The 23,455-nt window shown below is 40.7% G+C and overlaps 1 protein-coding gene across 4 annotated transcripts in view; it reads right to left on the bottom strand.

Annotated features, from left to right (window-relative positions):
• galnt2 (UDP-N-acetyl-alpha-D-galactosamine:polypeptide N-acetylgalactosaminyltransferase 2) overlaps window positions 1–23,455 on the bottom strand; it is a 71,804-nt gene that overhangs the window by 11,598 nt on the left and 36,751 nt on the right. For all 4 annotated transcript variants that reach the window (XM_010888710.5, XM_010888711.5, XM_010888707.4 and 1 more), the window contains exons 2-7: window positions 21,713–21,803; window positions 16,480–16,633; window positions 5,123–5,221; window positions 4,887–4,954; window positions 4,336–4,401; window positions 3,489–3,610 (exon numbers count right to left, since the gene is read on the bottom strand). In XM_010888710.5, the coding sequence (XP_010887012.1) occupies window positions 3,489–3,610; window positions 4,336–4,401; window positions 4,887–4,954; window positions 5,123–5,221; window positions 16,480–16,633; window positions 21,713–21,803 (600 nt within the window). The remainder of the gene's footprint in view (window positions 1–3,488; window positions 3,611–4,335; window positions 4,402–4,886; window positions 4,955–5,122; window positions 5,222–16,479; window positions 16,634–21,712; window positions 21,804–23,455) is intronic.

Raw genomic sequence — 23,455 nt, 5'->3', positions numbered from 1 at the left:
AATATATTTCCAAGAGGTTAAGTGGATAATTTGCCGAAAATGACATCAGACGGATTGTATAATTCCACAACTATTTAAGTCTTTTGAAGGAACTGCAGTTTCATGGAGGTTTCGTCAAACCAATGGTCAGTTAGAGCTCAATGAATCATATTAATAGTGGTTAGTTTTTCCTAAACTGTGTGCAAACCAGACAGAGGTAAACAAGCGTAGAACCCAACTGTCTCCAATAAAAAGAATGGAAACTCCTCTGTGGTACAAGTCTGGGTTGGTTAGTTAAGCTTAAGTGTGTGTGTGTCTGGGTGTCTGTGTGCATGCGCTGCTTGTGTCTATGAGAGGTCATTGCTGGTCAGGTGCCAAACAGGATATGTATATAGTATATATGTTTGACTAGCGTATTGTGTTACATGTAGATTATACTCCTCTGTTTGTCAGTTTGTTTGCCTGCATGTCACTGTCTGTCCGCCTGTCTGTCTCCAGAAATCTCCAGGTGCGGTCTTCTGTCACCACTAGCCAACGCAACGACTCAGTAGATCAGGCCAGTAGACGGCAGATGAAATGCTAATAACAGGATAACAGTAGGCGTCTGAGCTCCGGCCAAACTCAGCGGTGGCTGCTGCTCCAATAGTATCTGCCAGACATGTAACAGTATAAACAGTGTGTGTGTGTGTGTGTGTGTGTGTGTGTGTGTGTGTGTGTGTGTGTGCACATGTTCCAGCAGGTCTGTAAACATCTGCATGCGTTTCAGAGATGGTATCCCTGCCTGTGGGAGTGTGTTCCTGTAGACCCAACCGTGAGGTAAGACCACTCAGACCCATTTTCAGTCCCATCTAAAGGCTTCCATCCAAATCGTGGGAACTCCCGGAAGACAATGCAATGCTTTAGCTCAGAGTGTATGTGCAGACACGGCCTTCCCAATACATTAACAAACATGTTGAATGCTAAGCAGCGCTCAGAACAGTTGTGAGGAATGTGCCCGACGTCAGCCAATCAGCAAGTCTGACTTAAAATCCCCACCATAAGTATTGGGACAGTAAAGTTGAAATTTGACAAAGGTTTTGCTGTACACTCAAGGCATATGATTTTTTTTTTAAGATGAATATGAGGCAAAAGTACAAAACTGTCCCCATTAATTCCCTTGCTGTTTCAACAACTTCTACCAAGTAAGAATAACAGCACTTTCAGATTTGTATCCCCCCCCCCCCCCCCATTTTATTTGAACATAAGTATTGGGATAATTCAACTTAATGCAAATGTAAGTAGTATGAAACCTACTATTTAGTCACAAATCCCGTGCATGCAATAACAGCAGTGAGTCTGCAACCCAACGATATCCATTAACTCCTGATAACATCCTTTGAGATGCTTTGTCATGCCTTTACTGCAGCTGTTTTTAAATGTTGCTTGTTTTGGGTAGTTTCTGACAGCTTTCTCCTCTGCAAATTACATGCATGTTCAATCAGGATTTAAATCAGGAGACACTTGGCCAGTCTAAAACACTACACTTCTTTCCTCTGATGAAGGAAAACTGACATTCCAAAGTGTTGACTATGCCAATTTCTTTTTCATAGACAGCTTCCTAATCTTCATGTGGGATTATGCCTACTGACACAAAGAAAGCAGACTCCAAATGTAAAACCAAAGGACAAAACAGACCTTTGAACTGAGAGAACTACACATTCACAGCACTTTCATTTATGAACAATCAATGCATTGCTGACAGTGCTGCTATTCCTAGTTGTTAAAACATACAGGCGATGAAACGGACAGAAATAAATAGTGACGGTCTGTATTTTTGCCTCATATTTATCTTTTAATCTTATTTTCATTTGCTTTGAGAATACAAAAAAAAATAAAAAGTTTTGATGTTACTGTCCCAATACTTGGAGGGAATTAATTATGCTCTTCACCTACCTCACACTAGTTCATCACACGTGACTTCTAGCCACATGAGGAAAAATGCTAACATTCAGAATCATTAGCATCATATGTAAGAAGTCGTCTAATTAAGCCTCCGAGGTGTTAGCAGCTGAGACTTATGTTAAAGCAGAACCAAGGACATTTCCAGAAGCACCACCCATGAGCTCTAACGGCACAAAGCTTTGACTCACTGCATACAGTAGTCAGGTTGGTCTATTATATTTCCAACAATGGGTAGGCTGACACTCTAGGCTAATTCATTCTTCTTGAGGTGTGATTCATTGTAATTTTATCCCAAACAAGGTAATGCATTCCACCCTAAAACATTATCTGATTCAAAATGAAATCAATAATTATACTTACAGTACAACACCATTAGGTTCAAGTGAGCTGTTATGTCTTGTAATAATGTGGTAGCTCACCTAAAAACCCAACGATTCTCAAACATGGTCCTGCTTTATCAATTACTGCGCCGGATATTGAAAGTTAATTACAACTGTCAAAATATATATTCTTTGCAATCGAGATAATTAAGCTACAATAATACACATATGAAATAGGTCTAGTATATCTACGAATACATGCTGCCTTTTATTCATAATGATCGTCCCAGTCGTCCTTCCATCTGGACCAAAGGGAGGCACACCTATTGCAGAATATCCGCTCAGCCCTCATGCTTCTATCCCTTTTCCCCTGTGAACCAAATGATTCACAGGGAACAGACTCCACATGCGTCAGAAAACAATGCATCTTAACAAGGCTGTAGGGGAAATATGCCTTTGTGGTGAATGTTCTCTCTTTTTCGCCTTCAGGGAAATATGTGGCTCAATTAAAACATTGTTTTCTGTTTATAATATTCATGTTTTTACACCAGAAGGTAAATCTTCAACATTCGGATAAACAACATAATACAGAATTTAGTAATAAATGTACAAGTACACAGGAACGACCACAGAAACATTATCAGATGTGTCATTTGTTTTGTTGAAGTAAACCGGAGTAAAAACTGTTGCCCTGAGCTCTTTCAACGAGATAATCGAGCAGGCTCCCGAATTACACAAATCATTTACAGGTACCCATAAACACTTCACACAAACCCTAAACTTAAGAAAAGCCTAGTACCGCCGCACCTACGAAGAAAAACAGACTTGCAACAAAATAGAACATGATTTAAGTAAAGCTCCAGCGAAGGCCCCAGCACTCAGTCAGCCAGGTCTCTGCAGGTCTCAGTGACAGACACTGAGACCCCCCCCCCCATCATGCCTTGTCACCATCGTCTGTCAGGGAAGGGAGACAATGTCTTGTCTGTCCGCCGTGTCTCCCTCTGTTGTAACCAAATCCAAGCAGTGGTAAGCAGAGCACCCTCTCGTCCCCTGACGCTCAAACAATCAATGATTATTATAATATATATTTTTTTTAAGAGCCACCTAATAAACATTGCCCTGTTCTGGGAAGGAGACGCCAGGTCTGTGTATGACACAAATCACTACGATTCGGCTCGGCTGTGTCTTTAAATGGGTAGAGTTCCAGTACAAACTGCCTATCAGGAAGTAACTGTCGGACAAACTGACCTCAGCCACTCTCTCCAGTAACGGTTCCAGCCAGTGTTCGTTACACTCGCAGTGGCTATCCAGGAAGGTGAGAACACCGGCAGTAGCCGCGTCGGCCCCCCTCACCCGAGATCTCATCAGACCTGTGGAGAGGAGACGGGCGTGTGTGAGCCGGGTGTTTGTAGCAACATCATGTCATCTGCAAACACACAATGGGCTATTCAAAAGACTGACGGCCTTGGATTTCTCCATCCAGGCACTGGTTCTCAAACGTTCAGGAGGAGCGCATCTTCATTTGCCACTTTTTTCCCCTCTAGTTATTTACATTTAATTCACCCTGTAGATACAATTTTTAAATAATAGAGGGTGAAAAGGGATATTTAGTCAACATATTTTTTTACCGAGGTTTATAGAATGATATGAAAGCTTAGAAGGTCGAGAGTCGCAGCTTGCCATATGTTAAAGCGGGGTTTATAAATGAGATCATCCGTTTTTGCAGAGATGGCAATAAAGAACAGAGGACTGCAGATTTCCCCCTATGTTCTTTCTGTTGGACAACACACAAAGCACTTAAAAAAAAAGACATGGCTTCTTACAAACTCTACATTGTTTTGAACATGACCATATAAATCTATATTTAAGAAAATGTCTATCCCCATTGGCCCCTTAAAACATGTTAAGTGCTTTACATGAGAACTATCGAAACTGCTTGGTCAACCCTTTCCACATCCTAATGATCCTTCCCTAACTTTTACAACTCACTTTTGGAGATTTGACTCCAGTACAAATTTAGGACAAAGTCAAAAGAAATGGTCTCCAAATAGTACTCTGACTAAAAGCCTTATTCCTTCCTTGCAAGTCCACTAACCTTCTCGTCGATCATTGCGAAGTACCCGGATCTTCTCAATTTTCCCCAGCAAGGCTCCATCTTCAGCTGAACCATGAGAAATCAAACATTAGTTATTAACCCTATACATATTACACATATATATATGTCAAATAAACACCCACAGAGGTGCTATAAAGTTTTTACTTTATTTAGTTTGGTTCTTCAAATCAAGTGTCAGACAAAACGGTCTCTGATCCTGGTGTCACGTTATTCATTTAAAAAAGCTGACTGGTACTACAATAAACCTCTATGACAACTATGGTGAGGGGAATAAACGTTGGATGACCCAATGAGGGAATAAATATGACAGGACAGATGCCCGTCAATGTGCCTGACGTGCTCAGCCCAGGCAGGAGGCATATGCCCTTGGTGTCAGGGGGTTACAGAGTCGAGAGGTAGCCTAGGAAAAGGTTATGTACAAGGGCTTACGTTTACAGACCAAGTGGTGGGAAAGACAAAAGCCTGGAGCACTGATACAGACTGACGAAGGCACAGGGAAAGAGATGGATAGTCATCAAACAGCAACTTACGGTTGTCACTGTAATCATCCACCAGGATAATCTCCTTGACAAGGTGGGGGGGACTCTTCTTAAGAACACTAGAGGGCAGAGGAGATGGTTACACATGGGTCAGTATCTCCAGGCATAGTCGATAAATGGGACAGAGTGTGTGGGTGCGAGAGTGTGCGTGCGAGAGTGTGCAAGTGTGCGAGTGAGAGAGTGTGCGAGTGAGAGAGTGTGCGAGCGCACGAGTGAGTTCACAGTACCTGACCACAGTGCGGAGTAGAGCCGAGCGGGCCTCATTGTGAAAGGTGATGACCACACTAGAAGCAGGCAGCTCAGATTTCCACTGTTTATGCCGGCAGCTGATGGAGACAGAAACACACATTTATTTCACTGCAATTATCCACCTTCACACAAACAAAACAGGGTTTACCTTCAGTGTGCCTCAATGTGCTGTCTGAATAAATTGTATTCAATCTGTAAGCTATTTTCAAAAACGACTACGTTTCAGAGAAAACACTAATGACGGTTTGGTGAAGCTGTGATTGACAGCAAGTCTTGCTTATTTAAGCGATAGAGGCTCAGACTAGTCCCTTGAGATTTCAATATGACAGAGAGCAGCTAATCCGCTAGAGCCCAGTCACCAGTAGCTTCTGATTTGGGTATGGGTAAAAGAGGGTAGCAGCCCCTCACGTCAATCTCATTGACACAGACAGAGAAAGACTGAAAGTGAGACATTTCAAGAGAAAGTGCAACAGAGAAACAGTGCTAGAGATTGGGGAAACATTTTATACTATATACTGCAGCCTTCCTGCAGTCCTAAACAGTCTTCCACTTCCTGCTGCTGAGAAGCATCCCCATAGCATGACGTTCCTACAACCATGTTTCACCGTAGGGATGGTATTAGCCAGGTGGTGGGTGGTACCTTGTTTTTGCCAAAAGTTTCTCTCATAATTTAGTTTGATTTTGGTTTCATCAGACCAGAGAATCTTTTCCCTCATGCTTCAGGCGGATTGTCATATGCCTTGATGAAGTGTTGCAGAGATTGTTGTCCTACTAAAAGATTCTCCTATCTCTGCAGAGAAACTCTGAACCTCTATTAGTGACCACTGAGTTCTTGGACACCCCCCTACTAACATAATATTTACTTAGAGAGCCAGGTCTAGGAAGTTTTTGTGGTTCTTAACTTATTCCATTTTACAATTGAGCCAACTGTGGTCCTGGAAACTTTCAGTGCTTTACCAATTGTTTATAACCTTCCGGAGATCTGTGCTTTGACACAATTCTATTTTGGATGTCTACATAGTTCACTGGACTTCATGGGGAACTGTGTAGATTGATGGCAAAAACATCTAAAACTTTTATGAATTAAGCAACAGAAGAAAATGTGGAGAAAGGGAAGGGCTCTGAATACTTTCCAAAAGCACTGTACTTGGCAAATATGTGCCAAAACATCTATGCAAAAATGCCATCGCTTTTCATAATCTTGATCTACACTCAAAATATCAGGTTAGAGTGATAACATACTATCCAACGATCACAACTGTAAAATTGCTGCTGAATCTCGGGATCACCAAGTCTCCAAAACTATAGCACCAACTTCGTGCCAACAAGATACTTCACAACAAGATAGTCTTGAGAGATTGACTGACCAACACATGCCATGTATAGGTAATCACTGACTTATGTTTGAAGTCCCATTGTTCTGTGTCTGCTTGTAATGATGTGTATCTCAGTCAAATCCTTTATTGTATCTGAAACCTGGTTATCAAAGGAAACTAATGACAAAGACACTGTACCAGATGGTTACAACATGTTTAGAACAGTTAGGTTGGGTAAGGGTGGAGGTGTTGCCAATTTTACAAAAACTCAACTTTCAGTCTCCCTGTTGAAGTCTGTCTCAATTCCTAACCCGTGTGAATTGATAACCTTAAAATAGAAAAAAAAACGTTCATGTTAAAAAAAGTCTACACAAATTGCTTACATTGAGAAACATCCCAGAAAAATATACCGTAAGTGTTATATTTCCTGTAGGTATTAGTGACCATTGCCCTATTTCTTATTTGAGAGTTGTCAGACCTAATATTAGAGAGCCAATCCTAGTAATAAAATAAAGCTTTCTCACGAAACCTTTACCAAAGTGACCTTGACTTCATTTCTGCTATGTAGGCTACCATGCAGGCTCTCTAACAAAAGCCTAATCCAAGTGATAAAGGCATAACTGAAATTGACTATTTGGGCAGGAACCCTCTTGTGGTAATAGTCAAGATTTTTTATTAAATAAGTTCACAGAAAGAGGCATATAGTGTGGCGTAGCATGGCGATGCCGGACCCGAGTGCAAGATGTCCTTACATGACTGCCGGACTATCTGAAGCTCTAGACACTGGTTAAGCTTGAAATGTAAGGCTGTCGAGCAGAATATTCCTGACTGTCTCACCTCAAAACATTATTGGTAAAACAACAGTTATCAGACTAGTAATAGTGTTTTAATGTAAAAAAAAAAAATCAACTACAATGCACCACAGAATCCTTGCTGCATATAAGGCAGTTAAACTGTTTGATACATGAACTTTTAATTATGAATACCTTTCTTAGTGTGTGCATCATATCCATGTATTTCAGCATAAGTTCTTCTTTAAGTATATATTATATATTTTTGTAAAACAAGGCTCAACTGAAAGAGACCTTGGTCTCAGCTTGTTAAATTAAGTCTAAATAAAATAAATGCATCAAGACAAACATCAGTGCATGGAATTCGCTAAACATCATTGGAACTTTGATTGGAAACAGGTTCTATGGTCAGAAGAGAAAAAATAGAAAATTCTGGCCACAAAACCTACTCCCCATAGTGATGTGCAGTGGTAAATGTGATGTTGTGCATGTGTTTTGCTTCCAAAGGGCCTGGGAACCTGGTGAAAATTCAAGGCATCATGGAATCTTTCAAGTACCAGGACATTTTAGATTGTAAGGCTTTTTTGTTCATCTTTACCATGGAGAAATCATTATGAAGGGCACTATATTATATTCCATATAATTTATTTATACATATACACACACATATATATATGTATTGTCCATTACCTTAGCAAAGTATATTAAAGCTTCCCATGCCAATAAATCTGAATGAGGCAAGAAAACAGAAAACAAAGGCAAGAGTGGGGCGTGATCACATGCATCCTGTGAGAGTTACCCTTCTGAAATCACTATATGGAGAAATGACCGTAGAAAGTTCCCAGAGCATAGGTCAAATATAGGAGCTGTCCACCCACAGAACTGTATCATCTTGGCCCAGGTCTTCCAATGTTATTAATCCAGATTTAGCTACTGATAGAGAACTTTGGAAAAACCGGGCTCTGGGCCAATTGAGATGCTGCTAAAGCTGATGGATCAATGAATGCATGATCTACTAATGTACTATACAGACAATACCTGAGAGACGCAAACCTGCAGAATTAGACCATTTACTTTCCCAGTCGAACAACATCAGGTTTCAAATTACACCATTACCCACTGCATGCTCTCTGCAACAGTAATCAAGTTACAGATGTCAGTAGAAAACAAAATTGGCACAGAGTTTTTATTTTTTTACTTGTGAGTTGTCAAACAAAACATAAGACAATAAACAATGTACTGGCAATGCTGTCAGTTTAGTATGCATGAAAAATGTACATTTATAGACAATTACACTCCTTTACTCCCAATTTTATGCTATGCAATTTGGGAGAGGCAAAGATCAGGATAAGCATCCCCTTGAAACCTGACCATGCTACAGTCCTCCTCACAACATTTCCTGCCTAAACAGAACGTCAGCTGAATCAAGACTTCAGAGAAGACACTAGTTCAACTGTTGACCTCAAACAGTTTGCAGACGCTCAAGGAGTTGCTAGGGTGTGATGAAATAAGGAATGCATGGTCGTTGCAACCCGCCCCTAGGCCCATGCAGTTTGAAGTCAAAAGTGCCCATTGGAGTTCTAGGTCCAGCTGTTACACACCCTGACAAAAACCAGGTGGAGCCTCAGTGTCTGAAATCATTCTAAATGTTTGAACAAAAGTTTAAAAGTTCTATACCCTGTCTTCCAGTACCTGTTAGTGGTGTGTTAGTACAAGACCTGGGTTCAATTTAAATTGAGCTCCCTCTGATTTCCATTGTTTATGCGTTCAGTACCAAGGTAACAAAATTCTGCCAGAAGGGAAAGACAAGGCATAGCTTGAATGAAAAACAAGCACATCTGAGGAGTTCCTGTATAAAGCCCGATGCTTTGGTGACTACCTCAGATGCAGCACACGACAATATGACCACCTCACCTTTCTCATTAAATATTCATCTGACAGCGTCTACTTAGAGACAGCTGCTCCCCCTGGAGACAGCCGAGTTAGAGAATTGTAACAATCTGACTGTTTTAATTCTATTGCATTTTATTTATTTTTTTGTAAAGCACATTGAATTGCTTCTATGTATGAATCGTGCTATATAAATAAACTGGCTTTATTAGAAATCGGGGAGAGTAGCCAAACTGTCTGACAGCGGTTACAGTGTCCCTGCTGGGTCGACATAAAAGTATAAATATAAAAAAGGAAACAAAAAGCCAAGAAACTGAGGCTCATCAACACCAAAAATAAAATGTCACTGTCTGAGACCTGAAAGCTCAATATTGATTGGCCTTAAACAGACAAAAAGCAACAGTTTTTATGAGACTCTTAGGAGGTGGAATTTCCCACTTAAGTGTTTGATAGTGCTAGTCAGACAGCTGTAGATAAAAAAGGTATGGTGAATCAAAGAACAGCACATTGTCATACCAAAAACTAACAGTAAAATGAGGAGAACTGGGCAAAAATGGTGGTTATTTCAATTTTTTAACGAGGAGATAGGGACAGCAGGGTTAGGTTCACCCTCTGATGCCCCCGTGTATAGCATATCACCCAAGACAGAAAGACAAGTTATACTTTGGCTGGAGTCTCAGAAACTCTCTAAAATATCTTAAAACAGGCCACCTCATCAGACGCCTAATAAAGTTCTGTCATTCAGATAATTATTTTGGCAGAACATAATTTGCATCAGCTAGTTAGCTGTTTAGTTAAGTGAGGCGAGCCAATCGCTCAAGTCGTATTTTACACATCAAATTGTGTTTTCTTTCCATGTGTATCTTTACTGACGCGCACAGGCCCAAAGCCGAACCAAGCAGGAAGTCCAGTGGTCTAAGATACACAGACATGCGAAGTTCATAGAGCTTAAGCAGGCGTCTTTCCTAATATAGAACTCCAGCCAGTGGAAATCGGATGTGACAAACTGACGAAGCAGAATGCTGGACAGATTACGGGGGAACTATTCTAGTGGAAATAGTGTACTTTGAGCTATGCCTCAGGGGGTGTATTAATAACAATAGGTGACAGACACTATATCTTCCAAAGGTTTCAAAGTAAATGCTTTTAGGTAGTATAAATCGTAAACCTATTTCTTTAGTCATTTGGTTTCACTGAAAATATTCGACTGCTGCACACTGACAAATGGTTGTGGAAGCATTTCTGACACTCGAGGTGGGCTCCCTGTGCATCTCTGTAGTCAAAGCTCACGTAGCAGAGGAATCAAAAAAAGCTTTCAATGTTTTCACATAGTACCCGTTGTGCATTCAAATTCGAGACACCTTTCACTTGGTTGCTAACTGTGTCAGCCAGAGACACAGAGAGCTCATACTCGGTTCTCAGGAAAAAAAGAGACAACGCTCCCTTTCAAAGACAAAGGCCTAAGCCTGTCGTGACCACACAATTACCATGCCATAGGAAAAAGAATATGTACAGTAAAAAACTCTTTTCACCAGATCATACCAGTTGAGGAAGTGGACTGAATGTAAACTACAGATGTATCACTGGTTCAAACACGCTGAGTGCTACCACTCCCCTTTCCAGTATTGTGAATCAGGGTTGATTTAACCCAAGCGACACACAAACGCCACAGAAACAAACACGCAGCACGCAGAAATGGACCCCCAAGCTGGTGAGGCACACAAATTGATGCGCCACCCACTGACATTGATATCCAGCTTCTATGAATACAGACACCTCAGCATGACATAATTTTCACTGGAGCACATACTGTGAGCCTGGCACATTGACTGGCGAGAGATAGGGGCCCATCCTGCCAGTTCAATCCTCTCCCAGACGCTACAGCTCTGCAGACACCCAGCAGACAGGGGAAATTAAATCAGCATGCGCTACCACTGGAATAAACAAATCAATCACTCGGAATTCTTTCCCATTTCCTAACTAAACCTAACAAGACAGAATGAAAGCTGAGATAGGGAGGGCATACGGAAGAACACAGAGGGTAGGGGGCCATTTTGTAGCATCTCCTCCACACAGCAACAAAGGGGTGAAAAAAAAAAGAGGCCAGTAATATCGATGTTCCCTTTTAGCCAGGGTCCTGATGACTGCTTTATTGGCAGTAGAAATTACCCTGCTTTCCCTTCTGAGAATTTCCCTTCAGCCGCATTGACCACAGCCAGAAGCATGCATCAGTTACTAAACTGCAGCTTCTGACAAAGTATGGGCAGACTTGTCAAAAGGATCAATAGGAAGCCCGTGCTCTTTGACTCTCAAGGGACAGTGGAAATGCCAGACTTGATAGGAGCTAGAGGAGCATGTAGATTGCTAGATCAATGGGCTTGGGTGGTATACCGTTTACCGGTATTGAGGTGCGTGTACCAAGAGTTTGTTTACAGAGATACTTGTTAAACAGCAAGAGAACTGAACGGGACTCCAAACCAGTTGTAGAAACATCTCAAGGATGATCAGTGGAAACATGATGGACCTGAGCTCAATTTTATTTTTGTTTTATTTTTATACAATACAAAGATTTCTTTAAAAAAAACTGTTTTTACTTAGTGATTATGGTATTTTTAAATTCATTTTAGAATAATGTAGCAAAATGTAAAGGGGTCTGAATACTTTCTGATGCATGGTATGAGTTAGATAAATGACATCTGAGAATTAGCACTTTGATAAATTAGTTTTATCAAATTTTAAAGCAACATGAGGCAACTAACGGAGTTCCAGAGAGGCCAAATAATTGGTCCCTGAACTGCATTGGTCATGAAACCTGCAATTAGTATTCAATGTGTCAAAGGGAACAGTCTGAATTAATCATGAGCATATACGCCTGCTATGTCTCAACAAAAACTGCACGTTGTGAACTGCACAACGCTGGAATTTATGGCAGCACTGCCAATTAGAAACCGCTTGTAAAAAGATTCAGAACTTTGTGTTAGGACTACAAAACCTGGACGACTGATCAAAGGATTAAAGTAATATTGTCTGATGAGTCATCTTTCACCCTCTTTCCTAGATGCAGATGAGTCTGTTTGGAGAAAGCCAAATGACACTATCAGCCCACAGTGTCTGCTGCTTAAACATGTTGGACTATTCATAATGTTATGGGCAGCCATCTTATGGGAGTCATTGGGTCTGATGATTGCTCTGCATGACCGTTTAATTGTCAAAGAATATCTAGCCATTTTCCAGAACCAGGTGCCCGCTCTGAGGGAAATACTGTTCCCTCATGATGTTCCAGTATTCCAGGATGATAATGCCCCCATACACACTGCTGAACTAATTCAAGAAGGGTTTTATGAACACCAGGATGAAATCAAATGCCTTCCATGGCCTCACCAATACACCATATCTGAACGTCATTAAACCTTTATAAAAAGTACTGCAGTGCAAACCTCCTTTGTCCCTCAAACAACTAGAGTAATTTTTCTCTTGAACAATTGTCGCAATATCCCACTACACGCAGTTCAAGACATTTATGACAGCATTCTAAGAAGGAGCTGAAGGCAAAGGGTGATACTCCATTAGGTCCCTGAGAGCAATATCTTGTTACGTGTTTCGATTATTTGGTCAAGCTCCTGTATTTGGATAGAGGTATCATTCGGGTTTTTTTCTGGATTGTGGGGGTTTACAGGGGCTGAAGCCAAGGTCTTGCATACACCATACAGTGGCTACGTCCTGCATCCATCAGCCAACCAGACTAAAAAACGAAGATCGCAGCGGGTAAATCAAGTGTCAATCGAATGTTATGCGGCTGTGGCAATGCTGTTGTAGACCAGCGAGCGTATTCACCAAGCCACGTCAAATGTGTATGGGCCCCGCAGGTCAAATCAGCAGGCGCAACAGACAATGTGGGAAGTGGCAACTGTCAAAAAGATGAGAATGCATAAACCAAAACATTGTCAAGAACTCATAAGGAGCACACAGGAGAACAGTTTTAGTAGAATTATCTACCAATGAGTAGTTGTGGCTTATTCATCATGCACAGTATCACTGAAGTGTGCAGTCTGTCACAAACCCCCCTAATACCATGTGTCTATTCACTGGCCAGGGCTATTGTTTGCATTCAAGCTCGGGTCGTTTTTTAGTGTAGCCAACCCATCTCTGCCATTTGAATGGAATTTTAAAACGATTTTGTCTTTTCTAAAGAATATTACATAGAATTGCTTTAAGTGCATTTATTAAAAGGCAGACCATAAAATCTTGTCCGTGGTAAAAACTTTACACATGACAAAATCTCTTTAAAATCTGGCTAGACCTTATGGTTTGGAAGTTGAGTCATTTGTGTGCCTTTATGATTTAATATAACAGCCCACTTTTAAAGCATCAGAAAAGGTCAGTGCTGATTGTTGATTTAAAAAAGCATCTACAAATGTACCAAACTTGATGAATCGGTCAGTTGCCTCTCGGGCAACAAAGATGTATTTTAGTCAAGGACAGCCCTTACTCCATACAGAGAAACAGAAAATGCTGTTAAATCACTAACAGTTACAGAGGACGATTAAACCGCTTTTACATCTATGGGAAAGTGTGAGATCACCGGTGAATATGGCTAACAACCTCTAGCAGGCATTTCCACACATTCTAGGGCTGTGAAAGTAAAGTAGCTTTATATAGCAGTTTCTACAGTTGTTTAGGCAGAGCCTGGTGCAGAAATCTTGTAGAACTTGTTCCCATTTCCTGGTGAAAACAGATAGAGGTAGAGGTGGTGGGAGGGCCCGGGGGCACAGACCTTCCTGACAAGACTTCCTGCATACCAACACAGTCATAAACCACAGACACTCATGGGAGACTTATGGGAGATAGAGACGACTGTGTATGCTAAGAACACCACAAGCCTCCCCCTAACCATCACTCACTGACGGCATACTTTGGTGCTCACCCCACCTTTTTATTTTTAAAAGACCATTGAATCAGTAAAGAAGTTGGGAATGTCAAGTTAATTCTAATGAATCTGTCTAACATGACCAACGGCATTATTATTCAGACTGGAAAATAAACTTTCCTGCAGCTTTAAGAAAAAACGTATTCTACTACTGATTAATCCAGTACATGCTGAGAAGGCAAATAATGTTTGTCTAAGACCAGCACAAATATAATGAGAGATGAACAAGAAAACAAATCATTATGCAGAGAGAATGATGATTAAAACATTGGATGGAAAAAGATTGTGCTTTCTTATTTTTTACTGTCAACTGAATGATTGCCAATTTTCACTTCAGTGCGCAGAGACAGCATGATCAGTTGTCTAGAGCACTAGCCTAACTCCCTACAGGTTTGGCCTCAGGATGAATGTTTGCTCTGTTAACACACACCCCTTTTTCAATGCTCAGGACACCTACTCAGGACAATTTAAAACATCAGGAGCATCGGTCTTGGGAAATAGATCTTAACTGGTTTTGCTTCTGGAACCAACAAAATCTGCCAAACAGTGCTGGTAATACACATGGATTTATGATGAAAATAAAGAGATTAAATAAAATTATTGAATACATAAATTGTTAGTTATAATTTCTACAGATGTTCTACCTATATTAAATTAATTCAAACTGAAGAATTAAAAGAATATATATATATACACACACACTACTAAAATACTATACACTACTAAAATACCCCTATTGAAAACGTCATCACAACCTGCAAATTCAGAACCACAGGTCTAGATGTAACAGCTGTAAAAGGCAAATATTCTTCTCAAAGACAAATAACAATTTCATTATTTAAATAATCAGAGTTTAATTGCATACAACAATGATATAAATATATCCGGTTTGCCATTTTTCAATTGTTTATGTGCATTGTCAGAAATTAACTGCACAGAAACCAGCCAAGATTCAGATCTTATGATTCAAAAACAACATGTCCCCTGCATGAGAAGTATTAGACATGACTGGCATTTCAAACCACCACTAAGTGCCAAAACAACAACCCTCAAAGACCTACTCATGACATATGGATTTGGCCCAACTGTCCTTCTGATATCTTGGCAGGGATAGCGCTCCCAGCCCCTGGGAGGACAGAGGAGAAGCCAGAGGATAATGAATTGTACCTTTGAGTGCGGCTCCTTGGGGCTGAGAAAAGGAGCCAAGTGTGGCAGATAAAGACCATGACCGGAGCAGCAGGGGGTGATTCCAGGGCCCCCTGGTGACAGCGATGAGGATGTCAGGCTTGGAAAGCCTCTTTACATATATCATACTGCCCTTTAACGACCCCCGCCCACTCATTCTCTTCTATACATCGTCTTGTAAAATGATCTGTGCCGTTGAGTTAAAAGGGAATACAGAGGAGGAGAAATCAGAGATAAATGTAAAGGGCACTTCCAGATCAATCTCCCATTGTGCTATCGGGCAGGTCCCTGGGAACATGCCATAGTTAATGACAGTTAACTCACAGAACCACCCACTTGACCATGTACACCCTCCAAAAGGGAACTTGTTACCCAAATGAAGAGAAATCTCATGCTCAGTCGCTTTCCATCGTCTGACATTCTAACGTTATAGAAATCTGAGGGGCTATGAGAAAGGCCAGTGAGGATTTCTGGGGTAAACAAAGCGGAGCATTCTCAAACTGGACGACGAGAGTGAGACAAATATGTTAAACTGACAGGGATCATTTGCGAAGCTCTGCCCGAGTGGGCTTCCTGTTATTTGAAGGTTCTTCCAGGAGTGAGCTCCATTGACTCGGCCCATCCTGAGCAAATATTAAAGCACAGACATAAATCAAACCAGACACTGACAGAGCTGCACTTCAACGGACTAAAGGCACCACCGATGAACCATCAACTGCTCCAACAAGACAGAAAATGGACCGGTAATGTTATCAATCTAACATTGTAACCTCAACAGTAGGACAATCTGGACCACTGTATTCTGAGTGCATTTTAGAGCTTCGGCAGTTTCCGCTTATAAACAATGAGAAAGACAGAGAGAGAGGCACGCAGACAGACAATTAGGAGCATGGGTTTGTGCTTGAGATCTCCGCTAGACATTCATTGGGAGACTTAGAAAGGATATATCGACGTGCCAGCAGAAGAAGCCAATTATAAGTATCAGGAGGTAGAACGAAAGAGATGTATAGTATCATAAACTATCAGATCCATTATGCCATTCTGATAGTAAGATGATAGCTTAAGCTCCCAGCATTTTCATAGAGCATTACTAATGAGGAAGTACATTGATGCTGGGGGACACATAACTCCATTATTCACAGCGGGAAAACCACCACAAATCAGCCAGCAGTTACTTATTCAGTTCTCATGTGTCCACCCACTGCGGAGTTGGAAGGGAGACTTACTGGTCGTGTCTTGTGTCAGGGACTCCGCGGTCCATCCTGAGCTTGTCACTTTCCACTTGGTTGAACTTGTTTCGGGCATAGGGATCCTGCCCTGGCCGAACCACTGTAGCACCAACATATAGGTCCTGGTCAAAGTCCTGCCACCTCACCTTGCCTGCAAACCAAAGAAGAGAACCAGGAGACGAGATGAAGTAAAAGGGCTGTAAACAGGTGTTCTAGTCTCTGCTAGCACTTTCTGGTTGCCACTTCACCCAATGTGGGTTTTGTGTGTTTAGTTAGCACATTCCAGAGCTCTCATTGAAATACTTTCCTAAACTGAAATACCTACACTACAATAGGCCATTTCCAGGCAAATGGAATCAGGAGAATCAATTTGTGAAGTTATTAAGGACAAATCACATGCAGTGTAGAAAAATAAATACATATTTCATAAAGTTAGTTAGTTAGTAGTTACATGTTAAATCTGCCACTTTCCATCTTAAAAGGTTTATGTAAGTACAGGCTTTCATTTCTGGTTTGGATCAATAATCTGCATCATGTCAATTTAAGTATTTTACCAAAAACGCAGAGCTTAAAAATACATGAGGAAGGATGATTATAAAAAAGTTTATAAAAGTACAGGCAGAACTACAAGGCCATTTTTGGTTTTTACTAATAATGTAGTATAAGTAAATTAAAAGTGCAATTATCTTACCAAATAGATAAAAGAACTACAGAAAATGATTAACAGAATCGCTGATATTAAATTAGCTAAACTGGAATTCAGTAAGTGATCAAACAATAGTTGGGTCGACTGCTATAGATCTCCATTCCACTGAATTATGTTATGTTCCATTCAAAAGGATTTACTTCCTGTTCCGGTCATGTGGCGGTAAGTGATCTCACATCTCACTAACACTCTCCCTTCTGACTTGCCAAGTGACACCACACCTCTCTGAATGTAGTAGTAGTACAAATCTGTTTAGTCTTCCTTAGCCTTGGCTTTATAGACATGTACATTTAACACTTTGGAGTATACAGCACTCACACGCTAATGCCCTTTTGTCCTTTACGCTTACTATATTTTAGTACCGTAGAGCAGAGTAGTAAAATACAGTAAAGAAAAGGGTAAAGTTATGTACAGTAAGTTTAGTGCTATACAGTACAGAAAAGCACACAACAGCATGCACTGCACAAAACTTTACTGTAGTCAGTCCTACTTCAGTGAAACTGTGCTGTAGTCTACAGTGCAGAGACTTCCAAACATGTAAAACAAAATTATTTCATATTCAATATCCACATTCAATTATTTGCCAAGGACCCTTTATGTAATTTGGTTATTTCAACATCCGGAGAAAATGCAAACATTTCCAGATAGAAAGGTATCAACTTACAATTTCGAACCCGTGTTATCTTGGAATCTTAAAGATGCAGTTGGCAATCTCTGGCAGGTGGTTGTAAAAAGGTTCTTAAATTGGTCCCCAAATTTGTGCCCCATATCACCAAAACCACTCACACCCAAAATATGGAATTTATGGCTAACTGAGGTATAATAGTGATTCTACTTACACATTTAAACAACATATGACACATCCAACCCAAAATGTATTGTTTAAAAAATTTCAAACACAAAAGACACAGACTGCATCTTTTTTTAATTCTGAGCAGATAAACAGATTTTCTAATAGGAAGCATGGTTGAATTGGTTGCATGGTTTGGCATACATGCAAAAGAAAAAAAACTCAAAGCATTATTCCATTACAGTGGAATTTGCCATTATTGAAACTGTGCGAGCTCAATAATTCTACATTTACACCCCCCCATTCCCCACCCAAAAAAGGACTCACGCATCTTTAATTGCAGTGCTTATCACAACAATGTATAAAAACAGTACGTCCCCACATACCCAGTGGATATCACTGCGGCTAAATGCCAAGGCAACTGTTGTGTTAATGAAGCCTCCAAAACATATGGCAGCATTCGATTACATTATCTGTCAGACAGGGTGGGGGCACCGAGAGAAAGACCATGAACAATTAATCTCATTGAGCTCTGGCAGCCTGTCTTCAGCATGATAATTAGGAGGGTCTGAGAATAATCTGTCACTGATGCTAATTGTTCTGCAGAAATGTAATGGTGAAATGCATACAGGGGGCATTAGAAGTAGCTAAGTTTAGAGAGGGAAGGCGGATGACCTTGTCATTTCCATGATTAACATGAGCAACAGATATTAATCTACGAAATGAACGTTGCAGTCTATTAAATGGTTATGGAGTCATAACCTACAGAGCATGCGCTAACGAATCACATATCTCTTCATCGACTACCTAGACATTAGCAGGTCTCAAAACAAAATGAGCTTCTTAATATCTGCAGATAAGACTGTGTTAATGAGTAATGAAAGAACCAGACATGTAAAGAGGATATCAAGTCTTCCACCCACTGCAATTTCTGAAGAATCACAATGAACTGCAGTAAATTCTGGAGCATAAGTTATGCAAAAAGCCCTTTAACAGTGGCTCAACTTCATCACTTTTAAAGAACTGAGGAACAGATTTTTGCACAGATCCAAAATCTGTTCCCTACTTAATTGGGTGTCGTAGTTATGAATATTCAACAGTGATGATCCACCAATCAGTGACCATCCACCCATCCACATTCATCCTACTTACTTGACAAAAGCTTTAAAACAAGCCTGTCAGGTTGAAATAAATAAAACATATATATAAAATATAATACAATTAGTTTGCTTCTTGCTGGTAGGAATCAATGAACATATGATAACTGTCTGAATATCATACAACCCCTGGTCAACTGCAGCATGCAAATAGTCAATCGATTAACAGTTGTAGGGATGACTTTATAACTCCGCTTTCAAAATTGGGACAACTGACGTTAACTGCATTGTCTGGGGTGCAGTCTATAAGATTCCTCATCTTTCTAAATGAGAAAGAAAATGCATTGAATAATGACACAAAGTGGACTCACTAAATACAGCTCCGGAATTTTTTTTGACAACTGCACCTTTTTCCTTCCTTTTCAAAACAGTTTTGAGTGAGGAATAGAAGCATTCAATTCGCAGTGGTCTCTTAATTTTAACCCCTCTGTTCCTCACTCAAAGCCTTCCTTTTCAAAGTTTTTTGGAAAGGAAAGAAAAAGATGCAGTGGTCTACATTTTTCCGGAGCTGTACATCAATATCAATGAATTTAACATTCCCACTGGATCATCAAAGGCACAAATCCCACCACGGCAACCAGAAGAAAAACGAGCAGCATGACGACATTCAAAATGACCATTAGGAGAGAAGGATTCCTACAGGAAGTGTACACTTCTTTCTCAATCAAAGCAAAGTGAAGTTTGTTCTGTACAGTGGTTAAGGACCTGCAGCGAAGGAAGATATAGCTGTCACATCAGCCTAATTAGCTGCTCGGAAAAAAACGGAGCCACTAGGCTGAGACCTCCACAATGTTTCCAATGGGACACGCACAGGCATGCAAGTCCACACACACAAAATGTAGGTAGACCCTATCATGAACTTCTATGTAGTATTGATTTTAAGGACAGAGTTTGCTTGGGCTTACATCGACCCAATTAGGTTCACAGCTGAACTGAAGTTATTTAAGAAAACTTTGAGAAAAACAGAGACAGTTATCAATAATGAATGGCATAGGTGTAGGTAAAGCGAGAGAGTAAAAAGCATAAAGAAGACTAATATAAATGTTTCTGTTCTGTCTGTGAGGACTGATCAATGTCCGTTACACACAAAACATGAAAGGGCAAGTGCTTAAAAACTCTGTATTAGAGCCAGGAACCTATTCTAACCTAACTTTCAGGACACCGCTAGAGCTTTACGGCCCGGACACCGCTAGAGCTTTACGGCCCGGACACCGCTAGAGCCCGGACACCGCTAGAGCCCGGACACCGCTAGAGCCCGGACACCGCTAGAGCCCGGACACCGCTAGAGCCCGGACACCGCTAGAGCCCGGACACCGCTAGAGCCCGGACACCGCTAGAGCGTTAGAGCCAGGAGGACACCGTTAGAGACAGGACATCATTACAGCCTTACAGCCAGGACACTGTTAGAGCCAGGAGGACACTGTCAGAGCCTGTGTGGAAAAGTGTGAGGCTTTGAAATGTGTGGAAAAGTGTGAGGCTTTGAAATACAATCCTACCTCTGATCCTAAAGCTAGAAAGCAAGGCCACTCACTGCTGCATTCGCACATATAGACCAACTCAGTGGACTTTTGGATGGCGCTTTGATGCCAAGAATTAGCTAGCAGCGTACAGTACAGCAGTAATAAGTTAATGTACATTTAGCAATGTGTGGTGCTGAATATGGCGGGGGTTCAGCTTTGATTTAAAGTACATTTCTCAAGCTAATTATAATGACATTTCACAGACACTCCAACATACTGTTGCAGCAAAAAAAGGAGTCATTGTATATTAGGACATCTGGAAATGAGCTTAATTAAAACCCCTTCTGTGATTTTTTTTTTGTTACACTCAGACTTGAGAGTTAAGTGGAGTGACCTAAATAGCATGAGGCATTTAAACAAGACAATTGAATGGTGATAATTCCCTGGAACTCCCTGGTAAGTCTCATAATGTCTAGGATACAAAAGCAGATGGAAATGATTGTGCACCCTGGCCTACCTTTAGAAACAGAAAAAACACAATGTTCATGATAGAAAAATGGAACAGCTCTCTGAGGACCTCATTGCCAAGGAGAGAATGTGACAGATCTGATGATGGTAAAAAAATAAATAAACAGGAATTTATATATATACACCAGCGTATAAGACACACTGCTATTTAAATGCAGGAAAACCCTAGAAAAAGTCAGCATATGCTTACACCTAAGGCTTAATGCATTAGGCAGCCTTGCTAAATTGGATCCTGGTTCGGCTGAGCGCATGGGCTGTCAAATTGCTACGATGGGGACTTCAGTTTTCTAGTTGGGTGAGCGGCCCAGGGAAAGAGATCAGACGCTCGTAAGAATGGCCAGCTGAATTCAGCCACTTCACAGAGTTGTGAATTGTGCATTGCCATGCACACCTTTAATAATTAGCCCATTCCTTGGTAAACAGCAGAATCAACGGACAATGGAAGTTCACTAGTTCTAAACCTAGCTGACAGCCTGGTCTATTGCACAGTAGGGTGAACATGTCGACCTCTCGTGTTGACCGATCTTCTCAATGGGACACACCTGCCTGTCTGTTAATGGAGAGGCCAATCAGAACGGATGGCTCTTACCTGGGGGAAGAGTCTCCAGGCTGTGGGTTTTGTCGTCTGCATTGATGTGTGCCATGGCCTGATTTGATGAGTCGACGGCATTCCAGTCATCCTGCCAAAGAAATACATAAATGACTGTAGAAACTGATTTCAATGTACATACAGTGGAAAATGTCAGTAACTGCCTCAGAATGGGCGAATGGTCACCCTGATATTCTATAAATGGCAGTGTCCCTCAATGACGAACAATGACAAGTCTGATTAATTCCAACCAAGAATGTCAAGCACATCTCACTGACTAATTTTGAAAGCGAGTGATTAGGACAAGCTTTTATGATATTTTAGTCTTCCTAGCTCTCAGTTGGTGATATTGATTTATCTGTTCAAGGTTGGCTGTTGAATTACAAACGAATGATTTGCATGATCACGTTACTGTGGCAACAAGATGCCCCTGAACTGGCATTGTGCTACTTGGAGCAGCTTTAGAATGTCAGTGAGTTTGTCAAAAGCATCTTGATCAAGAACATGTGAGCCAATGACGGCACACCCTTCCATTTCTATTCAGGAACAGTGAACGTATGCTACTTTATGACCATCAAAAGCACATGAACAGAGGAAGGACAAAGGGCCTTTAATTTCAGGGGAAAACTGTGCACGCAGGAAAATACAGAGGTTTGTAAACTTTCTAAAACTGTGCACGCCTGAACAAGCACTAAAACTTTGTATAGAAGACGCCCTTCACCTTGTATGGGGAACAAACACCATTATTTGCTGTTTATTTGGAACTATTGTAATTTGATCGTGGCACCTTTTAAAAGAAAGATTACTGGCAATTTTGATTCCATTTCTATATCAGTGAATATTTGTGCCTTTCCATGCATTCAGCGATATTGATTATATATCAGAGAAATCTAAAAGTAGACTTCCTATAGACTGTGAGAATAGACTATGTTGCACTTTTATCACACCAACCCATAATGTACTGTCATAACAATGTAGCCTCCCTATGCAAACTGTACAATCATTACCATATCCTGCACACTCAATTTACTTTCAGAATTGTATCCCATATGGTCTAAGCTAAGAGCAACCTGTATAAACACACAAACACTAATACATTATTACAGCATTCATGTCTTATTATATTAGGTAATTATATTTTATTGTCAGTTGCTGAAAGAGTAATGATGGCAAGTTGTGGACTATTGGACCAGGTTCTGTGTCTACTGGTTCCCTGTATCTAAATATGATTTATTTTTTTATTCTGGTGGACATAACATTTTAATATAGGTTAACTGTTATGCCTACATTTTACACTGCACTGTGTATGAGAATTCAAACTCAACACAGGCCTGCATACGGTAGCCAGGATTTCGTCCAATGAACAGGGAGATTCAGTCCAATGAACTGGGAGATTTGAAATGCTATTTGCATGGCAACATCGGGAATATGAACCTATCACTATCAGATTGGAAGGAAATGTATTCAGGAATGTTGATATACTTTATAGTAGTGCATGGTTTGAATATGAGGACCACAGCCTGGTTGGCAGGTCCCACAATCAAGCCAAATGTACTGGTATCTGTTGCGACCAAAATAAAGATGCTCAGCATGTTATCGTCTTAACTTCTCAAATCAATGATTATTTCAGAGGAGCCTGAGTTAGTGCTTAATGTTCTGTAAATCACAGACAATTATTCAACATAAGGCTCACAGCAACTCAAATAACTTCACAGTTTCTATGACAAGTCATGCAGACATCAT

This window comes from Esox lucius, chromosome 5 (genome assembly GCF_011004845.1).
Source record: "Esox lucius isolate fEsoLuc1 chromosome 5, fEsoLuc1.pri, whole genome shotgun sequence".
Lineage (NCBI taxonomy): Eukaryota > Metazoa > Chordata > Actinopteri > Esociformes > Esocidae > Esox > Esox lucius.
The sequence above is the reverse complement of the archived record's forward strand: the minus strand, read 5'-3'. Positions and strand labels throughout refer to the sequence as shown.